A 16,922-nucleotide genomic window follows, 5' to 3' on the forward strand; every position below is an offset into this window, starting at 1 on the left:
CCTTCCTAGAGGAGCTAAAAGACATCCTCCTGGACCGCCAACAACACCATCCTGGGCCCGCACATCACATTTATGTGATCATTTGGGACAATGTCAGCTTCCATAGAACAAACCAAATCAGAGAGTGGTTCACCACCAACAGTGACCACTTTTTAAACGTCTGTCTGCCACCCTACTCCCCTTTCCTGAACCCCATAGAGGAGTTCTTCTCATTGTGGAGATGGAAGGTTTATGACAGACAACCATACACAATATAGAACCTCCTAAGGGCAATGGAGCTGGCCTGTGTTGACATCCCAGCAGAGGCCTTCCAAGGATGGATTCGCCATTCCAGGGCGTTTTTCCCGTGGTGCCTGGCAAGAGACAATATAGCCTGCGATGTGGATGAGGTGATGTGGCCCGATGCAGCTCAGCGACACGATGCTGCACAGTGATTTGGTGTGTGTGTGGTGTGAATAACGTAAATTAAAAAAACTTCACACCCTGATCATGTTTTCAAGACTACTGTTGTGTGCAATAGATTCTGTTTTTGCATTGAGTTGTGTTACAGTAGTGTACGTACATGCAGGATTTTCTATAGATTTATACTCTTCATATGAAACTCATAAATCTAAATGCCTAATCCTCTGCAGAGATCTACGACGATCCGTTACTGTATAGTTTCTAAAAATATGCATTGGCTTTTATGAAACAAAGAACCTTCTCACAAATTGAGCATTGTGTTTTCAATTGTTTTGCTGTAGTGTGTAATGATGTGTATAGTGTTTACATTTTTGAAAGCTCCGAGCTGCTCTTTCGGTGTGAAAGTTTGAGTTTTGCAGTGGGAAGGTGTGGTTGTGTTTATGTAGCTTTAGAAAAGGGTGTTGTGTTTAGATATTGGGGAACATGGTGGGAACGTTTGTGAAATGTGTTTTAGCATTTGAGAAAAACTGTAACATCATAACTCAGTTAGTTTTCTTCATTTAAAATTGTTTGTGTGTGTAGCACTTGGCACCTTTTGTGATGGTAAAAAATTATGAGTTGGTTCATTACATTTTGAGTTAAATATATTTTCTCTCCAACAAATTTAAAAGGCAAAGGAACTTTACATACGTTTCTTTAGGATTAGTAATAATACTTTATCATATTAAATAATAATAACAATAATAATAATAATAATAATAATACTTAAGTAATGTTAAGTAATGTTCTTGGCAAAGTATTTGATAAATTTGATCAAGTTAAAAAAATGACCACAGCTTTGTTCAAACAGATTCACAACCATGTAAGTTTCTCCGTTTTTGGGTTACCAGGTAACTAAAAGTAAATATGCACAGTGCCCTAAACCAACAAAGTTATTTACTAACAAAATGTAGTAAATAATTGCACAATAAAGAATCCCTGTGTGGCCTGATTCCCCTTCTGTGTCTCCGTTCTCGTGATACTCGTGCTCACTGCCTTCTAGTTCCCGCACTCCTGCTGGAAAATCCACAGAGGCAGCCGTTAGTGCACATCTAAATATCAACAGACTAACACTCACTGATCATGCTGAAAACACTGACGGGTAGTCACACAACAATCCAGCGTCGAGGAGAGCTCAGCCACACTGCTATGTACCTCTGTCGACAGACCTGATCAGCTGCAGGTGTGTGTGATCATCCTCCTCAGGTGTGGCCAACCTCCCAACAGGACACACCCACCAGTCCAGACGGTGCCTGTAAACCTAACCTCCGGAACGCGCACACACGCACACACAAACACCTATACACACAAACCTGAAAAACAGGGTCACAAGCCACAAACCAGCAAATATATAAACAAGTCCAAACTGCTCATAGACCCTGGGTCACTCAGACCGAGGTCCTTGATAATTTGTATTCCAGACATTAGGAAGTATTTCAAGATGTATTAATAAATAAAATTAATTGAAGAAAATATGTTTTAGTAAATCCATTTCCAAGTTTTCTTTTTTAGTTTATTATACATTTATTATACTTATTTACTTTATAATTATATCTATAATTATCACAGTCTAATCTGCTAAACACATCTGCAATTCTAGACCTCGACCACAGAGCAGAGGTGTCAGAAAAAAAGTCTTAGTTATTTTAAGTTCCAGCTGATCAGCATACCGTTTCTGTTTATCCAATTTATTAATCAGCATTTGAACAAATGAGGGTCAAAGAAACATTTAAAAAACGGTCTCAAGGGTCTCAAAAATAAAGCTGTGAATAAAAAACTGTAAAACTTGTCGTGACTGACCCCCTAAATGGTTGTTTTTACAGTATTCACATTTCTTTAGTGTTTTTGATCAACATTTTAATATAAGTTTGGGAATTTCTGGTACAGCATCAAATCTATTAGAAAATACAACTAATTAAGCCATTAATAAATTAAATAGAATATTTTTAAAAATTAAAAATTTCCTAAACTTAAAAAACTACAGTCGCTTCCACCACAACCTGTGTGATTGAGAACCTACACAGACATGTCTCCTGAGGTCATTTCCTCAACTGTTTCTGTTCAGACATTTTTGGAGAGAAGAATGAGAAACATCATGAATGAAGATGACAAGTTGTGGATCAGACTGACAGACTCAGCAATAGAGGGCAGATATTTGTGGGTGGATGGTTCAGGACTGTGCAAAAGGCTTGATTGTTGAGAAAAAATCAGGTTGTGCCAAATTTGTGAAACAACTATTTTAACAACATGCTAAAATATCACCTCATCTCATGGGCAGTTCCTCATTTTGTTCTGCTTAAATACTTTTTATTTTTATCTTCCTTTTAACTGCCTGCAAATGTGATGCAACTCATAAAACTGTTGTTGCATCTGTATGCAAGAGATCAGCACAATGTACCACAGTGACAGACATTTCAACAATAAATAAAGAAACCTTCCTTCACTTATAAAAAAAGCAGTTATTCTGACAGGAGGAGCCAGACTGTAGATGAAGCCTCCTCCCTCCTCTTTAGGAACAGGCCAACAGGGTTTTGTAAGCTGTAAAACAGAAGCCACAGTGAGTAAGGAAGCAATTAAATTAAGCATCAAAGTGTAGCTACATCTAGTTTCTGTTAAATGTATAAAGTTTTGAATCTATGATAAATGACAAAGGAAGCATATTTTCAACGTTTTGTTGTGTTTTGTGATTCAGAGACTGTTGGATTAAGTCTGAAGTCAGGATCTTGAAGTTTCAGCATGATGAGTTGTCCGCAGAGCTTCATAGAAGGTAAGAACATTAATGTGGTGGTAAAACAACAGGAAGGTGACGGAGCTTCAGTCAGATCTGAGTGATCATCATCAGACTTTTAATTAAAGTTATGATGTTTGTGCTGGAATAGAACAACATTATATGTATACAACTTAAAAATATGTAGAGCCCACATTCATTATTTAATCATATCAATTATTTTCTTCATTTATTGCATAAATCAGAAATGTAAAGGGTCAAAGGTAATTGATGAAGAAAGAGTTTTTAAAAGTTATGCAAAATGAACATTTGACGAGCAAACAAAACAGGAACTGACCAAAAGGATGTGTGACATGTTAACATGTTTTAACTCAAGTGTTTCCTGTGCAAAGCATCTTAATCATCTTTAATGTTCTTGTATTGACACTCAGCTACAGTTCAGTGTGCTGTAATAGTACTGAAGTATTGTAACATGAGAAACTGTTTAAAACTGCACTTACACACTTTTCTGAACTCTCACATTGTGTCTCCTCTAAATGTTCATCAGGTGAAGCTCCTGACTCTCAGCATGCAAAATCAAAGAGAGGGTCAAAGGTCACCACAGAGAGAGTGGCACTGGTGGTTCTCTGTATCCTGCTGGCAGCTGCTCTCATCATGTGTGGTTTACTTCGTCTTACTTAACTTAAAGAAAATCAATGATCTGATTTTCTGTAAATCAAATGAATAAAATATTTACAGTGAAGGTGTAAAACACTGCAGATTGCCCACATTAGCTCTGTTTTAATCGTGTTGCAACAAATTAAAGATGCGTCCAACTTTTCAGTGTTTCTCTTGTTTTCTGAAAAATCTGTCTTTTTGTTTCTCTCATTTTTAAGTCAGCAGTTGAAAACATGAGAACTAAAGAAACACTGAAAACACAAAGCTACAAAAATCCTTTCAGTGTAAACAAACCTCACTGACTGACTGGTTTGTTTGTTCTTTTTTAATCAGCGTTTGACAAAATTAGAGCTAACAAAGAGCTCGAAAACCTGAAACATCACAAAATGAAGTGTGAAAGTAATCTGACAGGTAAGCATATACAGCTGATTGTTTCTAACCTTCAGTCTAAATCAAACTCACGACACACAGCTGAGTCGGTCTTTTTTATTCCATGTAAATGAATATTTGTTTTTTAATTCAAGCTTTAGATAAAAATAGATGATGAATGACTGACGACTGTTTTATTCTTTATTCTAACAGAGACTCTCTCTAAGATAAAATCATGCAGCACGGTGCAGCCGACCTGTCCAGGACCTAAAGTAATAAGTAAGTTATAGATTTTGTCTCTGAGACACAAACTTCAAGCTGAGTTCACACAAACATGAACAGTGATTCTTCCACCTGATTGAAGTCGTTGCTGTAATCTCTTCAAAGATGATCCTTGTTATAAATGTGAAGAAGGCTGGGAGCTACATGGAGGAAAGTGCTATTACTTCTCCATCAGTAAATCATCCTGGAAACAGAGCAGAGATCAATGTAGAGCTAAAGGAGGAGACCTGGTTAAGATAGACAGCAGAGAGGAGCAGGTATGAAACACTGCTGCAGGTTCATGTTCTCACATGTTTTATCACATCTTTATGTTTCACCTTCTCAGCACAGAAAAGTCTAACAAGGTGATTTTCATCATATTTTCCTGATCAGACTTTCCTGGAGAGAAGACTGAGAGACGTAATGACTGAAGCTGAGGACAAGTTCTGGATCGGACTGACAGACTCAGCAGTAGAGGGCAGATGGGTGTGGGGGGATGGATCACCACTGAATGAAAGGTTTGATTGTTGTGAAAATACTTTTTTCATTTCGAGAATTAAAGTTATGGTTTTTATTGAACTTTTCCTTTTTGTTTTTAATCACTTAGGCTGCAGTTTTGGAGTAACTACGAGCCAGATAATGTGTGAGGATGGGAGAAAAAGGTGGAGCTGATGATCTGAAGTGTTTGGTTTGCTGTACTTTGCTCAAAGCCTGACAGAAGTATTTGTGAGAAAGCAGCAGTAACTGGACAGTTTCAAAATGTATGTGACTGAAATTCAGTCTATTAAACACCAGAGTGGAGTGATGCAGTAACGCCCCCCCCCCCCAAAAAAAAAAAAAACATATTAAAAAATGTAACATTTTGCATCTGATAATTTCTTTTCTTTTTTGATCTGATTAATATAAACATGAAATGTGGGAGCACTTCTAAAATTAATTGAAGTGTTTTCAAATGCTCTTTTGTTATTTAGAAATATCCCAAAACATTTTAGACTCCCCTGAATGAATGAATACTTCACTCAACTAGAGAAGAAACTATGAATTAATTATTATCAGTTTTGCAGGAGAAAGGACGAAAGGAAGAAATGTTGTGTTAAAATAGAGCAATTAATAGATGTTAGTGTGAATAAAAGGAGTAACTGAGCATTTCAGTGTTTGATATTTTATCTGGATACAACTGATTAGTCTGACACTTGGTAGAAGTGTTAATTACTAATAAACAGAGAAACACTTAAATTGACAGTTTATGGACTTTGCCTTGTATTGCTCAAAGAAGTGAACAAACAAGCAAGCAAACAAAAAGTACTCTGACAAACTTAAATTCGTAGCAGCATTTCTTGTCATAAATCATGACCTGTGTGGAGTTTAGCAGGAAATATTTGCTCTTTAGAGAACCATCAACCATCATTCAAAAAAAGTGCGCAGCTGGCTAATATTACAGCTCAGCTGAGGGGGACACCATCAATGTTTATATCCTGTCACACCATCAGCGGCATGACCTTCACCTCACATGTAGATATGTAGGCAATTCCACTACAGCACTACAGTCTAGAGGAACGGCATCTGTTGGTTTAATTTTCTGATTCTGCTGCTTTATATTGAACTGTTAATGTTACTGTGTCCACTTTCTGCACTTTCCTGAACTCTTACATCTGTATCTCCTCTAAATGTTAATTAGGTGAAACTCTTGATGCTCTTTAGTTAAAACTAGAGGGTCAGAGATGGTAAATAAGACCAGTGAGCCTTTTTCTGCTTGATAAGAGGATCACTGCTGGGTTTCCCACACTGTAATAGGCATCACCTGAGGTTATGTGAAATCCACAAAACATTTCACTGTCCTATTTTAATGAAACTCTCACTAATTGATGTGTACCTTTAAGGCTAACACACACACACACATACACACACACACACACACACACACACACACACACACACACACACACAGTGTTAAATTGATTTTTTCAAAGTGTCTCTTCTGTTGATTAACAAGTTTTCTAGTTCCTTTAAGTTTATTTTTAACTAAAGTTTTTGTTGTAAAAAATATTTGAGTGTTTCAACAGCACAGGTACAACTGCAACTTCAAAAAATCAATAATGTTTATCAGATGATATAATACAGTTATCGGTGTTTTCTTTTAAGAAAACTCTTCACAGTTGTTTTAAATATTAAATATTAAGCGCACTAATAGTAATATTAGTGTGCTGACAACTTTTGACATCTGAAGTGAAAATGAAACAAATCAAAGACTTTATATATATATATATGTATATATATGTGTGCAAGAAAGATAAAAAGTCAGCTGTGTACCAGCCTGACTTCTGCACAACACAACTGATGGTCCCAAACCCATGAAGAAGCCATCTGAAAGAAGGCCAAGAGTTTACAGCGCTGTCAACAAAGCAAAGGGTGTCTACATTCAGAAATCTAAAATATAAGATATGTTTAGAGTTATTTATCATATTTTCTTTGCTAACTAGTTGGCTGTTCTAGCTTGTTGTGTTGTTACCTATTGTTTGTTGTCCTGTTTTATATTGTTTTGTTTTAATTGTCTCGTGCCTTTACTGACTGTGAAGCATTATGGTCAACATTGTTGTTTTAATATGTGCTATATAAATAAATTTTGATTTGATGATTTCATACATCCTGCTTCATATATCTTCAGTATGTATGTACTATGTAGAAAGAAGTAAAAATATAAAAAAAAACAATAAGTGAGAAGGTGTGTCCAAACCTTTGACTGGTAGTGTATATCTATATGGTGAGTGGTTGATTTTAAGTCATTTAACATGTGTCTGTTAGTCCTACAAGTTCAACTGCTTGAGCTGAATAGTGAGATGGTGATGATTAGAGCAGGGCGATATCACCAAAAATATTTATCATGATATACATTTGAAAATTTACGATAACGATATAACTGACGATATAATTGACACTAGACAAAATACTTTACAACAACTCCACAACTTTATTAGTGCAAAAAACCCCCCATCCATGTATTTTCACTTAAACAAGCAGCTGTTTTTTATGTGCATTAAAGTTATATTGTCACGTCCGGTGTGGCAGACGTGTGGAGTTTGTAGAAAGGACCCAAAATGCAGCAGTTCTGGTGCAGGTGAGTATTTATTAACAGGAGTGGATACAAACCGCAATGGCGGGTGAACATGAAACTGGAAAACCTAAACTGGGCAGAGCTAACAAAACAAACCTGAACGAAGATGCAGGGAGGTACGGGGAAATACACAGAGAGACGGACGGAGAGATGCAGGGAGACCGAGGTGAACAACACAGACGAACCAGCAACGAGGACGAGGTAACACACACTATAAATATACATGCCAGGAATCAGGGGATGGGAAACAGGAGGAGAACACACCTGGAAGACATCACAGCTGATGAGGCAGGGGAAACGTAAACAGAACACACTGACATAAGACACAGACCTTCACAATAAAACAGGAACTTACACATGCAAGGACACAGACTAAGAAATGTGGACTTAACACAGGAATACATGGGCAGAACTGAATAAACACTAAACAGAGGAAGAACAGAACCAAAATCACAATAAGAGAAAACACAAAACGCTGGGTCAAAAGGACCCAGGATCATGATATATATAAAAATTTTACAGTGCAAATGCAAATTCCTTGCTGACAGTTTAACCAAAAGGCATTTCCAGTGGAAATTGGCCGACATATCCTCAGCATAACCATGTATAATATCCACAAAACTTAAAAAGAGGTTATACACACACAATATGGTAATATTATGTTGAAGCACAGTGCGTATCACTCCGCCAGGCTCCTGCCTACGATAGCCGTAATGCTCCGACAATCCATCAAGCAGTGCGGGTTCGTAGCTTAGCAAAGTCGTACTGAAACATCTGACAGATTTTCGAGCGCCGTGTACCACATAAAATCGTTTCGAGGTCAGTAAACACAACCAGAATTCATCCATAAGGCACACGGGATTATAAGGAGCACTCTCGATTTTCAGAAAAATCAAAGGATTGATTTTAAGTGTGCCGTATTTTCCAAAAAACACGGTAATAACGACGGCCCGCTAGCATGCTCTACCAAAAATAGTGCTTTGTTGTGTATCTGATGGACGAAAGCTAAACCAGTTCCACACCACTGAAGTTGCAGCATTTTTACAAACCAATTCTGGTTCATCTGTTTCATTTAACATCCGCTTTCTCCCTTCTCATTCTCCGTCGCTGCCATGCTTTTTCCACCATGTGCGTATGAAAACAAAGGCACTGCACATGCGCGTTTTACCCATATTCTATCGCGATATTTCATTTTCTTATCGTTGCCCAACATTATACCGGTATTACCGTGAACGGTATGATATGGCCCTAGTGGATATAGTGAAGAAAGGGGACACCAATGAATAATTCCACACAGAGACTTTCCAAAACTTTGACAGATGTTCAGATGAATGTCTGTGAAGAGACGTCTGCATGTTCAGAGTGTGGGTCAGCTTTGATTCAGGGCTCAGAGTCTCATACTGAGTGTTCTGAGACTTGTTTTGTAAATCATTAGATGTATTAATGCACTGCATAAGAACAAAAGTAAAAGGAGAGAAACACACCAAAGAAAACGAGAAGTAACAATTATAACTTATTGTGCAGTTCTCTCTCATTTCAACATGTACAGCTTATGCAAACATTAGGTCAGACCAGAAAGTAACACATTTCTGTTTCAGTTCACCAGTGGTGACTTTCTCAACAGAATAACCGATGCATTATTCTGAAACGTACCAGAATAAACTCCATTACTCTGATGCATTTCCAGTTTACTTTGAACCTCAGTGACCTTCACTGAGGTTCAAGTTATACTCAAGTTATATTCAAGTTATACAGCAAAACCACAGGAGTTATGTGTAACCGCAAACCCCTGTGGTTTTGGATTTGTACATAGGTGACACGCCACCAAAGTTCACTACAGAAGTCTCAATCAGGCATTGCAGCTTTCAGCAGACTAGCATTCTGGATATAGCTAACTGACAAACCCATGTGTACATGGCTGATTACTAAATTACTACATAATCCACATTAAAGAAGTTACTTCAGTAAACTTTCATTTATAGTTACAGAAATACAAAAGGTAAAATTAACAGCACATTAATAGGAACATCACAAAGTGCTTCACAAAAAAATGATAAAACATTAAAATAAAACGTTACCACTAGAGATGGGTACCGGTGTCTTCTGACATAAACGGTAGTAACCAGACCGAAAAGCAGCGCACATTTCGGTGCTTTATTTCGGTGCTTTTTTTTTCCTGAGCCAATTCTAGCCAATCATTTTACGTTTGCAAGGATAGTAGGCGGGCCCAGGTACGTACGTTCTTTTAGAGCAGAGCTACAGATTAAAAATGCCCAAGGCGAAGCGATCAAAAGTCTGGCTGTACTTCACAGCAAAAGATGCAAACTCAGCAGCCTGCAACAAGTGCTTTAAGCTGATACTGTGATACTGTCAAAGGAGGTAACACCTCAAATCTGATGAAACACCTGGCGACGCATAGCGTTTTTTTTAAAGCTGAGAAATGCGCCGTGTTTGATAGCCTGCTGCGAGACCTCACACCGTGCACATCTACTGCGGCTGTGGTGCCTGTTATTGGACCCGGAGTTAGCAACATCCCCCAAAAACCCGAAGAGGAGAGTCCTGGCCCCTAGCCCTGTCAGTGTAGCAGAAATGGTGACGGATGATGATGGCAGCAGCAGCCGTTCTCCTCTGCGTGAGTAGCTTCATGTTGTTCGTGTGTAATTAACATTGAGTAGGCTAACCACGTTATTACATTAATGCATGTAAGGTGAACTAGCAAACACCGTCGTAGTTACATGCGGCTGTCTTCTTGTTTGATGGCAGATACTCCCTTCGCCCTGGCCAAAAAGGCTAAAATGACCAAAGAAAAAGTGGAAAACAGCTAAACATGAGAGGTTTTTGGACAAAGTTTGTGTTTTTTCCATTGATTAAGCACTGCTTCCAGCCAAGAGTGAGACCATATATGCCCTATAGGGCTTTGGAGCGTGATGTCACTGGAGGTGGGCCACGCCCCTTTCCGCCATGACAGTAGGCTAGACACAGGATACAGCTTCAGCTATGGTTCGTACGTGTTGTGTTATCAGTTGCAACGTTTGATCACACGATCGTGAAGGCAAGAAGCTGGATAATGGGCTCTCTTTTCATCGTTTTTCAACCTGGAGGCAACGTGAGGGATCCCATGTATCCGATATTACTAAACAAAGACGTCAGGCTTGCATTGCAGCGGTGAGACGAGCGGATCGAGTTCTGTGCAATCCCCAGCTTTTTGTTGGTTTGGTCTCCGCATCTTCTTTCCGGTGAGTTCTAAATTAATTCATATCACTATTAAAATGCTTTTAGTGTTATTTTCAATGTGCTGAGGTCATAGATAATGAGATAAAACATGCTAATGTGTGATGCTGCAGAACCACGTCATGTCATCATGTCGACTGAGTAGCTTATGATTTAGCATTATTGCAGGCAAACCAGCATATGAAATGGATCTAACAAATCCAGACTGGGCACCAACACTGCTCATAGGCCTCTAAAAACATACTAAATTGCTCTCATTGTACACTAATCCGCACATAACTTCCAGATGTATCGCACACCTGTCATGTGCACTAATTTTATCTTACAGGCTTTGTCCTATCCCGATCTTTGCATACCTTGTCTGTGGAGTCAGCGCATACACAGCAAACCAGTTTAAGAATTATAAATCCCTGGAGGCCCACATCCAATTCACGAACGGCTGGGTGCAAGATTTGTCCATCTTTATGCCTCCACGCTGCGACAACTGTACGTTGTCGTTAAGACAAAGGTAAGTCGGTTTGAACATGATAACTTTCTAAACAACTTCCTTGTTACAGTTTTTGATTTGCACGTACAGCCAAACCATCTATATTAGCCTTGGTTCATTACAGACCTTTTATTAAAAGTGGTTTTTGTGTGTTTCAGGTACCGCACTCACAACGACTGAATGAAACTGCACTGTGACCTCGTTGTGTGGACACAGAGAGACCTTCTGTCATACGCATCTTCCCTGACGTTTAAAGCAAGCACAAGACTTCTTTCTTAAAGTGTGTCTTCCTGAACTTGTTGGGAAATACTTCTCCAAACAATGTGCTGCTCTAAATAGCCTGTAATGTTTCATTTTGTGGTTCAAGATTGATGCCAGCTGTGTGTTGCCATGTAAATAGTTTGCATTTCATTTCTATGTACTTGCTAAGTACATGTGATAAGATCAAGAATAAAATAAAAAAAACATGTATACTATTCTTTTCTGTTTTATTGAAATTACTTCACACAAAGTACAATTATTTACAATGAACTACACATGCAACACAACAGCTTTATGAATACTCAACAAGAGCAAGTTTCATTTGGCGCTGGTTTGACAACCACACTGGGGCACATATTCGCCAAAACACAGCAAACATTAACAATCTTATCAAGCAGTGTTGTGTTTATTTCTGCTCTGCCCTGTTCATTGCACACACAATGCTTCGTCTGCCCTTTAGCTTCTGTGATGCTGTCTGTCCGATCACCACTGTCCACATTTACAGGTGGTACCTCAACCTCCACTTGTCCAACACAACTGCTGTCCACAGCTATGACATTGTAATTTTGTTGTTGTTCTTCTGTCAGATCTTCATCGATTACTTCTGCACGGGGCACACCTTCAGACTCTGCAGCTGCATAAAAGCCTGTAAGATAAAATTAGTGCACATGACAGGTGTGTGATTCATCTGGAAGTTATGTGCGGATTAGTGTACAATGAGAGCAATTTAGTATGTTTTTAGAGGCCCATGAGCAGTGTTGGTGCCCAGTCTGGATTTGTTAGATCCATTTCATATGCTGGTTTGCCTGCAATAATGCTAAATCATAAGCTACTCAGTCGACATGATGACATGACGTGGTTCTGCAGCATCACACATTAGCATGTTTTATCTCATTATCTATGACCTCAGCACATTGAAAATAACACTAAAAGCATTTTAATAGTGATATGAATTAATTTAGAACTCACCGGAAAGAAGATGCGGAGACCAAACCAACAAAAAGCTGGGGATTGCACAGAACTCGATCCGCTCGTCTCACCGCTGCAATGCAAGCCTGACGTCTTTGTTTAGTAATATCGGATACATGGGATCCCTCACGTTGCCTCCAGGTTGAAAAACGATGAAAAGAGAGCCCATTATCCAGCTTCTTGCCCTCACGATCGTGTGATCAAACGTTGCAACTGATAACACAACACGTACGAACCATAGCTGAAGCTGTATCCTGTGTCTAGCCTACTGTCATGGCGGAAAGGGGGCGTGGCCCACCTCCAGTGACGTCAACTCCAAAGCCCTATAGCTGCAGAAAAGGCTAACATTGTTATCTTTTTACAAAAAAAACAGCTGAACATGAGAGGTTTTTGGACAAAGTTTGTGTTCTCCATTCTTTAAGCACCGGTTTGAGCACCGTTTAAGCACCGGCACCGTTTCAAAAGTACCGGTTTGGCACCGGTATTGGATAAAACCTAAACGATACCCATCCCCAGTTACCACTATGAATATAATTTGTTCTACTGATATTCTGTTGCTAAACCAAGCCCTGTGTGGACACTTATACTGAATATGGATGCCTTATTACACATTCAGCAGACATTTTGAATGACGTGGCCACTCAGTGAATGCAAGCATTAAAATCCACTCTTTTGTTAGCTTCTTCCTATGATTAAAATATCTGCCTCTTCAGCTGCAAAATGCTGTGTGTTCATCACCTAGCTGCCAACCTTGTTTTCTGTTTATACACAGGCTTATAGGGGGGCAACAAAATCAAGAGACTACTCTGTGGGCTCATCACCTGGTAAATAGTAGCTGTGTTTACAGTGAAAATCTTTATTGTGGTTGCATGAGTGCCATGAATTAGATCAACGTTATTCAGATATTAGAATATGTTTTTTTCTGCGCACGTGTCCCTTTAGAGTTAAAATCTGGAACCAGATCATAGAAGCCTAAAGAGCTTGGAAAGAAGGTGACTGGACTTCTTGGACGTTTTACGTCTCATTCGAGAACGTTCTTCAGTTCTAATACCAAATGGTGGAGAGTACAAAGCATTTAAAATCTGGTTGTTGACCCACTATTGATCATGTGGCTCATCACATGGGTCAAAGTATGAAAAAAGGCATTAGTCATTATCAGCAGCTGATACTGACACACGCTTTCTTTCCAAGCTCCTTGGAGTATCAGCCAGGCACTGAGCAGCTTTGGTATTCAGCATGTCCCATCAGGGACGGACACGTCGACTTCTCCAAGAATTTAATCTGCAAACCTTCTCGCTGCAGGATGCTCAATCGCCTTCAGGCTACTTTTTGCTAATCATGTGCTTTCACGCTCCATTTCTCCTTAACATTATCTCACTGTCCCAGACCCTCCCGTCTACATGAATCAATCTACTCTACCTGAGTGGGTTTAACACGCTGACAGAATGAGGAGCTGCTCACTTGAAGGAAAAGCACCAACTTGCCCTTATTGTCCACTTGCTACCGGCCTGAGAAATAAACCACACTCTTTCTCTGGTCTTGAATAAATCATTTTCTGTCATACTGACTCCCACCTGCCACAGATCCTGCGAACCAGCAGAGAATCATCGACGGAGAACTCGATCACAGAGTCCAGCTTCTCGTCTCTCTTGTCCAACAAGTCGTCCAGCTTGAAGAGACAAACACAGGAAGTCAAACATAACTAAAATCTGCTGTAAAGTACAAACTGACTTTTTTGACAACCCTCTGTATAACACTACTGTTTTCAGGTGTATGTTATTAAACTTTAATAAAAGCTTTGTTTTTCTCTGTGAAGTTTGAAGAAACTTAAAAGTAGATGAGGACAATGGTCACAAAACCCTTTTAAACAGATTAATTATGCCACCTAGAACTATTTGCATCCATTAACTTTAGCCTGGTTATTCTGAGTTCTAGGTTTAATATATTTTCGAAAGTAGTTTTAGAGTTTGTGTGTGTTATCAATTTGTTTGGAAAGTTGAAACTGAAAAAAGAAAATGAAATGTAGACACTAGAAAAAGTTGCATTTCCTGTGAAAATGCAGTGTGAATGTCATGTAGTGGAATCTGCTGAAAACAGCAGAATCCTCTCGCTCTCAGAACGGTTGCTCGTCTCACTGAGCTAAAACACAGCTCACCTCGGCGAGCTAAACTGGTGATCACAGTTGTAATGTGGTCCATTCATTTTTATGGGGCAAAAATGGCAGAAATTAGCAGAAGGAGCAGAACAGTTTGAATGTTTGAATGGTGAAAATCGGATGAAAACTGAGGGAGTAGTTAACCAGCAAAGAACGGAGCAACTAGAATAATAATAATAAAGGTTTGTAGGATACAGGATCTCACACAAAAGAGTGAAACTGGGGAAAGTTCGAGCTGAAAAAGAAACCTACTAGCATGCTCACTTCTCATGAATCAACATTAAAACTAGTTTGTTTAATCTCTTCATTAGCCAATCTGTATTTAAAATAAAACAAACTCGTTGTTCATGAATTATTAAATCAACATTAAAAACGCACCAAAACACTAATAAAATAAGTCCTCACCATCTCTGCTTGTTTGACTGTTCGGGGGAATCCATCCAACAGGAATCCGTTCCTGCAGGCCGGCGACTCAAGGTTCTTCTCTATGAGCTCCACGACCATCTCATCACTGACCTGCAGGGACACAAAAACTCCTTTTTATCAAGCAACAATATTTTGGCCTCAGCTAAAGATACTGATTTTATACATTTATTTCATGTCAGTACAAAATCTTTGTATACAGCAACAGGAAATTAAAGTGCAGAAATATGAGCAAACAGCACCAAACAGTGAGCGTCAAACACAGATGGCAGAAAATCACAATCGGAAAAAGCTCTGAGCAAATTACACCAGGAACCTCGGTTACATGCTGGGAGATGAAACGGAAACAAAGAGCTCTGCAGCAGCTGCACAAACATGCATACAGCGCTGGACACAAATATAGAGGAAAACACACAGACGCCTACAAATGTTACAGAAGTGAATTTTGCCATAAAAGAGACTTAAGTGGCCACAGAATCAAAACAATTTATTATGATACAGAATAAAATGGCTTTAAAAATCAACAAGATTCTCATCCCAACACCATTTCCCCATTCAAAACAAAAATCTTGGGGGTCATTGTTCTGTATTAATTTGTGCCTCTGATATGTAAACAGTTCCTCACACAACTCAGGTCAGCAGAGCATGCCCACTCTAAAAGTATAACATGATTTTAGCCTTGAATTGTGCTCAGGATCTACCAGACTTGGGCAGTTTTACTGGCGTCATGATGCTTGACTCGATGTCTAAACCACCACCAACCATCTGCCTTTTGGACATTTAAGTACGTCAGTGAGATTTCTCATCAATTAAGAAATTTTCCTCATGTGACTGCAGGTGAATTTGAGCCAGTCTCAGATCATGGATTGGTGTGCAGTCTTGATAGTGAACATGCTGGAATATAAAAAAACTGAACTGGAACAAACACCCGCCCATCCACATCTTACAGGCCTCCAAGCTTTCTTTGTTTTTTGTTTCTTTTCATGCCTCTCGGTTTTGTTTTAGCATTATTGTTGATACAGTCATGTGATTGTAATAAACTTTATTGGAACCATCACTGCAGAAATGTGTGTTCTGAATGTGCATGAAGGACTGATAAAATGTTGGCATACAATGTGACAGACCAGCACAACAGTTAGAACAGAACTGTAAAACATAAAAATAAACAGTCAGTTTCACACAGCTCATCACTTCTGCCCGTATATGGCTGAGATTTAACATGAAGGAAGGTAAGGAAGGAAGTAATTGTAATACAAGGAAAACATGAGATGTCATCAAAGACTCGGGATGACGAGCTGCAAAGTCAATAAAAACCTCAGAGGAGACAAAGGGACAGGAAGAAAAGTTTATAGAGAGATCATGAATAGAAGAGCAGTTACCAGTTTGCCAGAATCCATCGTCTCCTTCAGCCTCTTGCCGAGCTCGGATTGAGACAAAGTCATGTCTGTGCCTGATCAGAGAGGACTGCACAGTGAACTGCAGGACACAACGACGAAGGTCACACTCACACAGACATCTGGGTTTCAGCGCTCTACACAGCTGCAACAGAAATTCTTCAGAGTTATGTAACTGCGACACTGGAGTCTTACATGCCAATGAAATGCTGAAGAAATTCCAGTTTTGCACAATATAATTCTAAGGAAACCCACTGATATGCAACTGGTCTTCTCAGACTTCCATCTGAGTTTTCTCCACTCTCTAGTATTTACGTATCACTGCTGCAGCTCCGGTTGCAGGCTCCCTGGGAAGTTTCTCAGGTACTGAATGCTGGCTGTTGTTTTTAATTTACAACTGGAAATGGAGTACTATTCTGAACGATACAGTTTAC

General features: G+C 39.1%; 2 protein-coding genes across 2 annotated transcripts in view; one reads left to right on the forward strand and one right to left on the reverse strand.

The window, feature by feature from the left end:
• The window catches only part of LOC109196564 (CD209 antigen-like protein E), a 19,711-nt gene extending 12,623 nt beyond the window's left edge, over positions 1–7,088 (forward strand). The window contains exons 3-7 of the mRNA XM_019350755.2: positions 4,160–4,237; positions 4,409–4,474; positions 4,583–4,734; positions 4,850–4,974; positions 5,064–7,088. Coding sequence (XP_019206300.1) covers positions 4,160–4,237; positions 4,409–4,474; positions 4,583–4,734; positions 4,850–4,974; positions 5,064–5,103 — 461 coding nt within the window. The 3' untranslated portion in view covers positions 5,104–7,088. The remainder of the gene's footprint in view (positions 1–4,159; positions 4,238–4,408; positions 4,475–4,582; positions 4,735–4,849; positions 4,975–5,063) is intronic.
• On the reverse strand, positions 4,527–16,623 carry LOC109196565 (adenylate kinase 2, mitochondrial-like). The gene is made up of 4 exons (XM_019350756.2): positions 16,474–16,623; positions 15,077–15,187; positions 14,091–14,185; positions 4,527–4,661 (listed from the first exon to the last, which is right to left on the reverse strand). The coding sequence occupies exons 1-4, from the start codon at positions 16,534–16,536 to the stop codon at positions 4,649–4,651; spliced, it is 282 nt and encodes a 93-aa protein (XP_019206301.2). The 5' UTR covers positions 16,537–16,623; the 3' UTR covers positions 4,527–4,648.
• Positions 16,624–16,922: the final 299 nt, after the last annotated feature.

The sequence above is a fragment of the Oreochromis niloticus genome, linkage group LG22 (genome assembly GCF_001858045.2).
Source record: "Oreochromis niloticus isolate F11D_XX linkage group LG22, O_niloticus_UMD_NMBU, whole genome shotgun sequence".
Taxonomy (NCBI): domain Eukaryota; kingdom Metazoa; phylum Chordata; class Actinopteri; order Cichliformes; family Cichlidae; genus Oreochromis; species Oreochromis niloticus.

Coding starts and splice junctions, on each gene's coding strand:
- LOC109196565 (XM_019350756.2), bottom strand. CDS start 16,536: ATGACTTTGTCTCAATCCGAGCTCGGCAAGAGGCTGAAGGAGACGATG. Junction 15,188..16,473: donor CGATGGATTCTGGCAAACTG/GTAACTGCTCTT, acceptor GTGTCCCTGCAG/GTCAGTGATGAGATGGTCGT. Junction 14,186..15,076: donor CAGTCAAACAAGCAGAGATG/GTGAGGACTTAT, acceptor TGTCTCTTCAAG/CTGGACGACTTGTTGGACAA.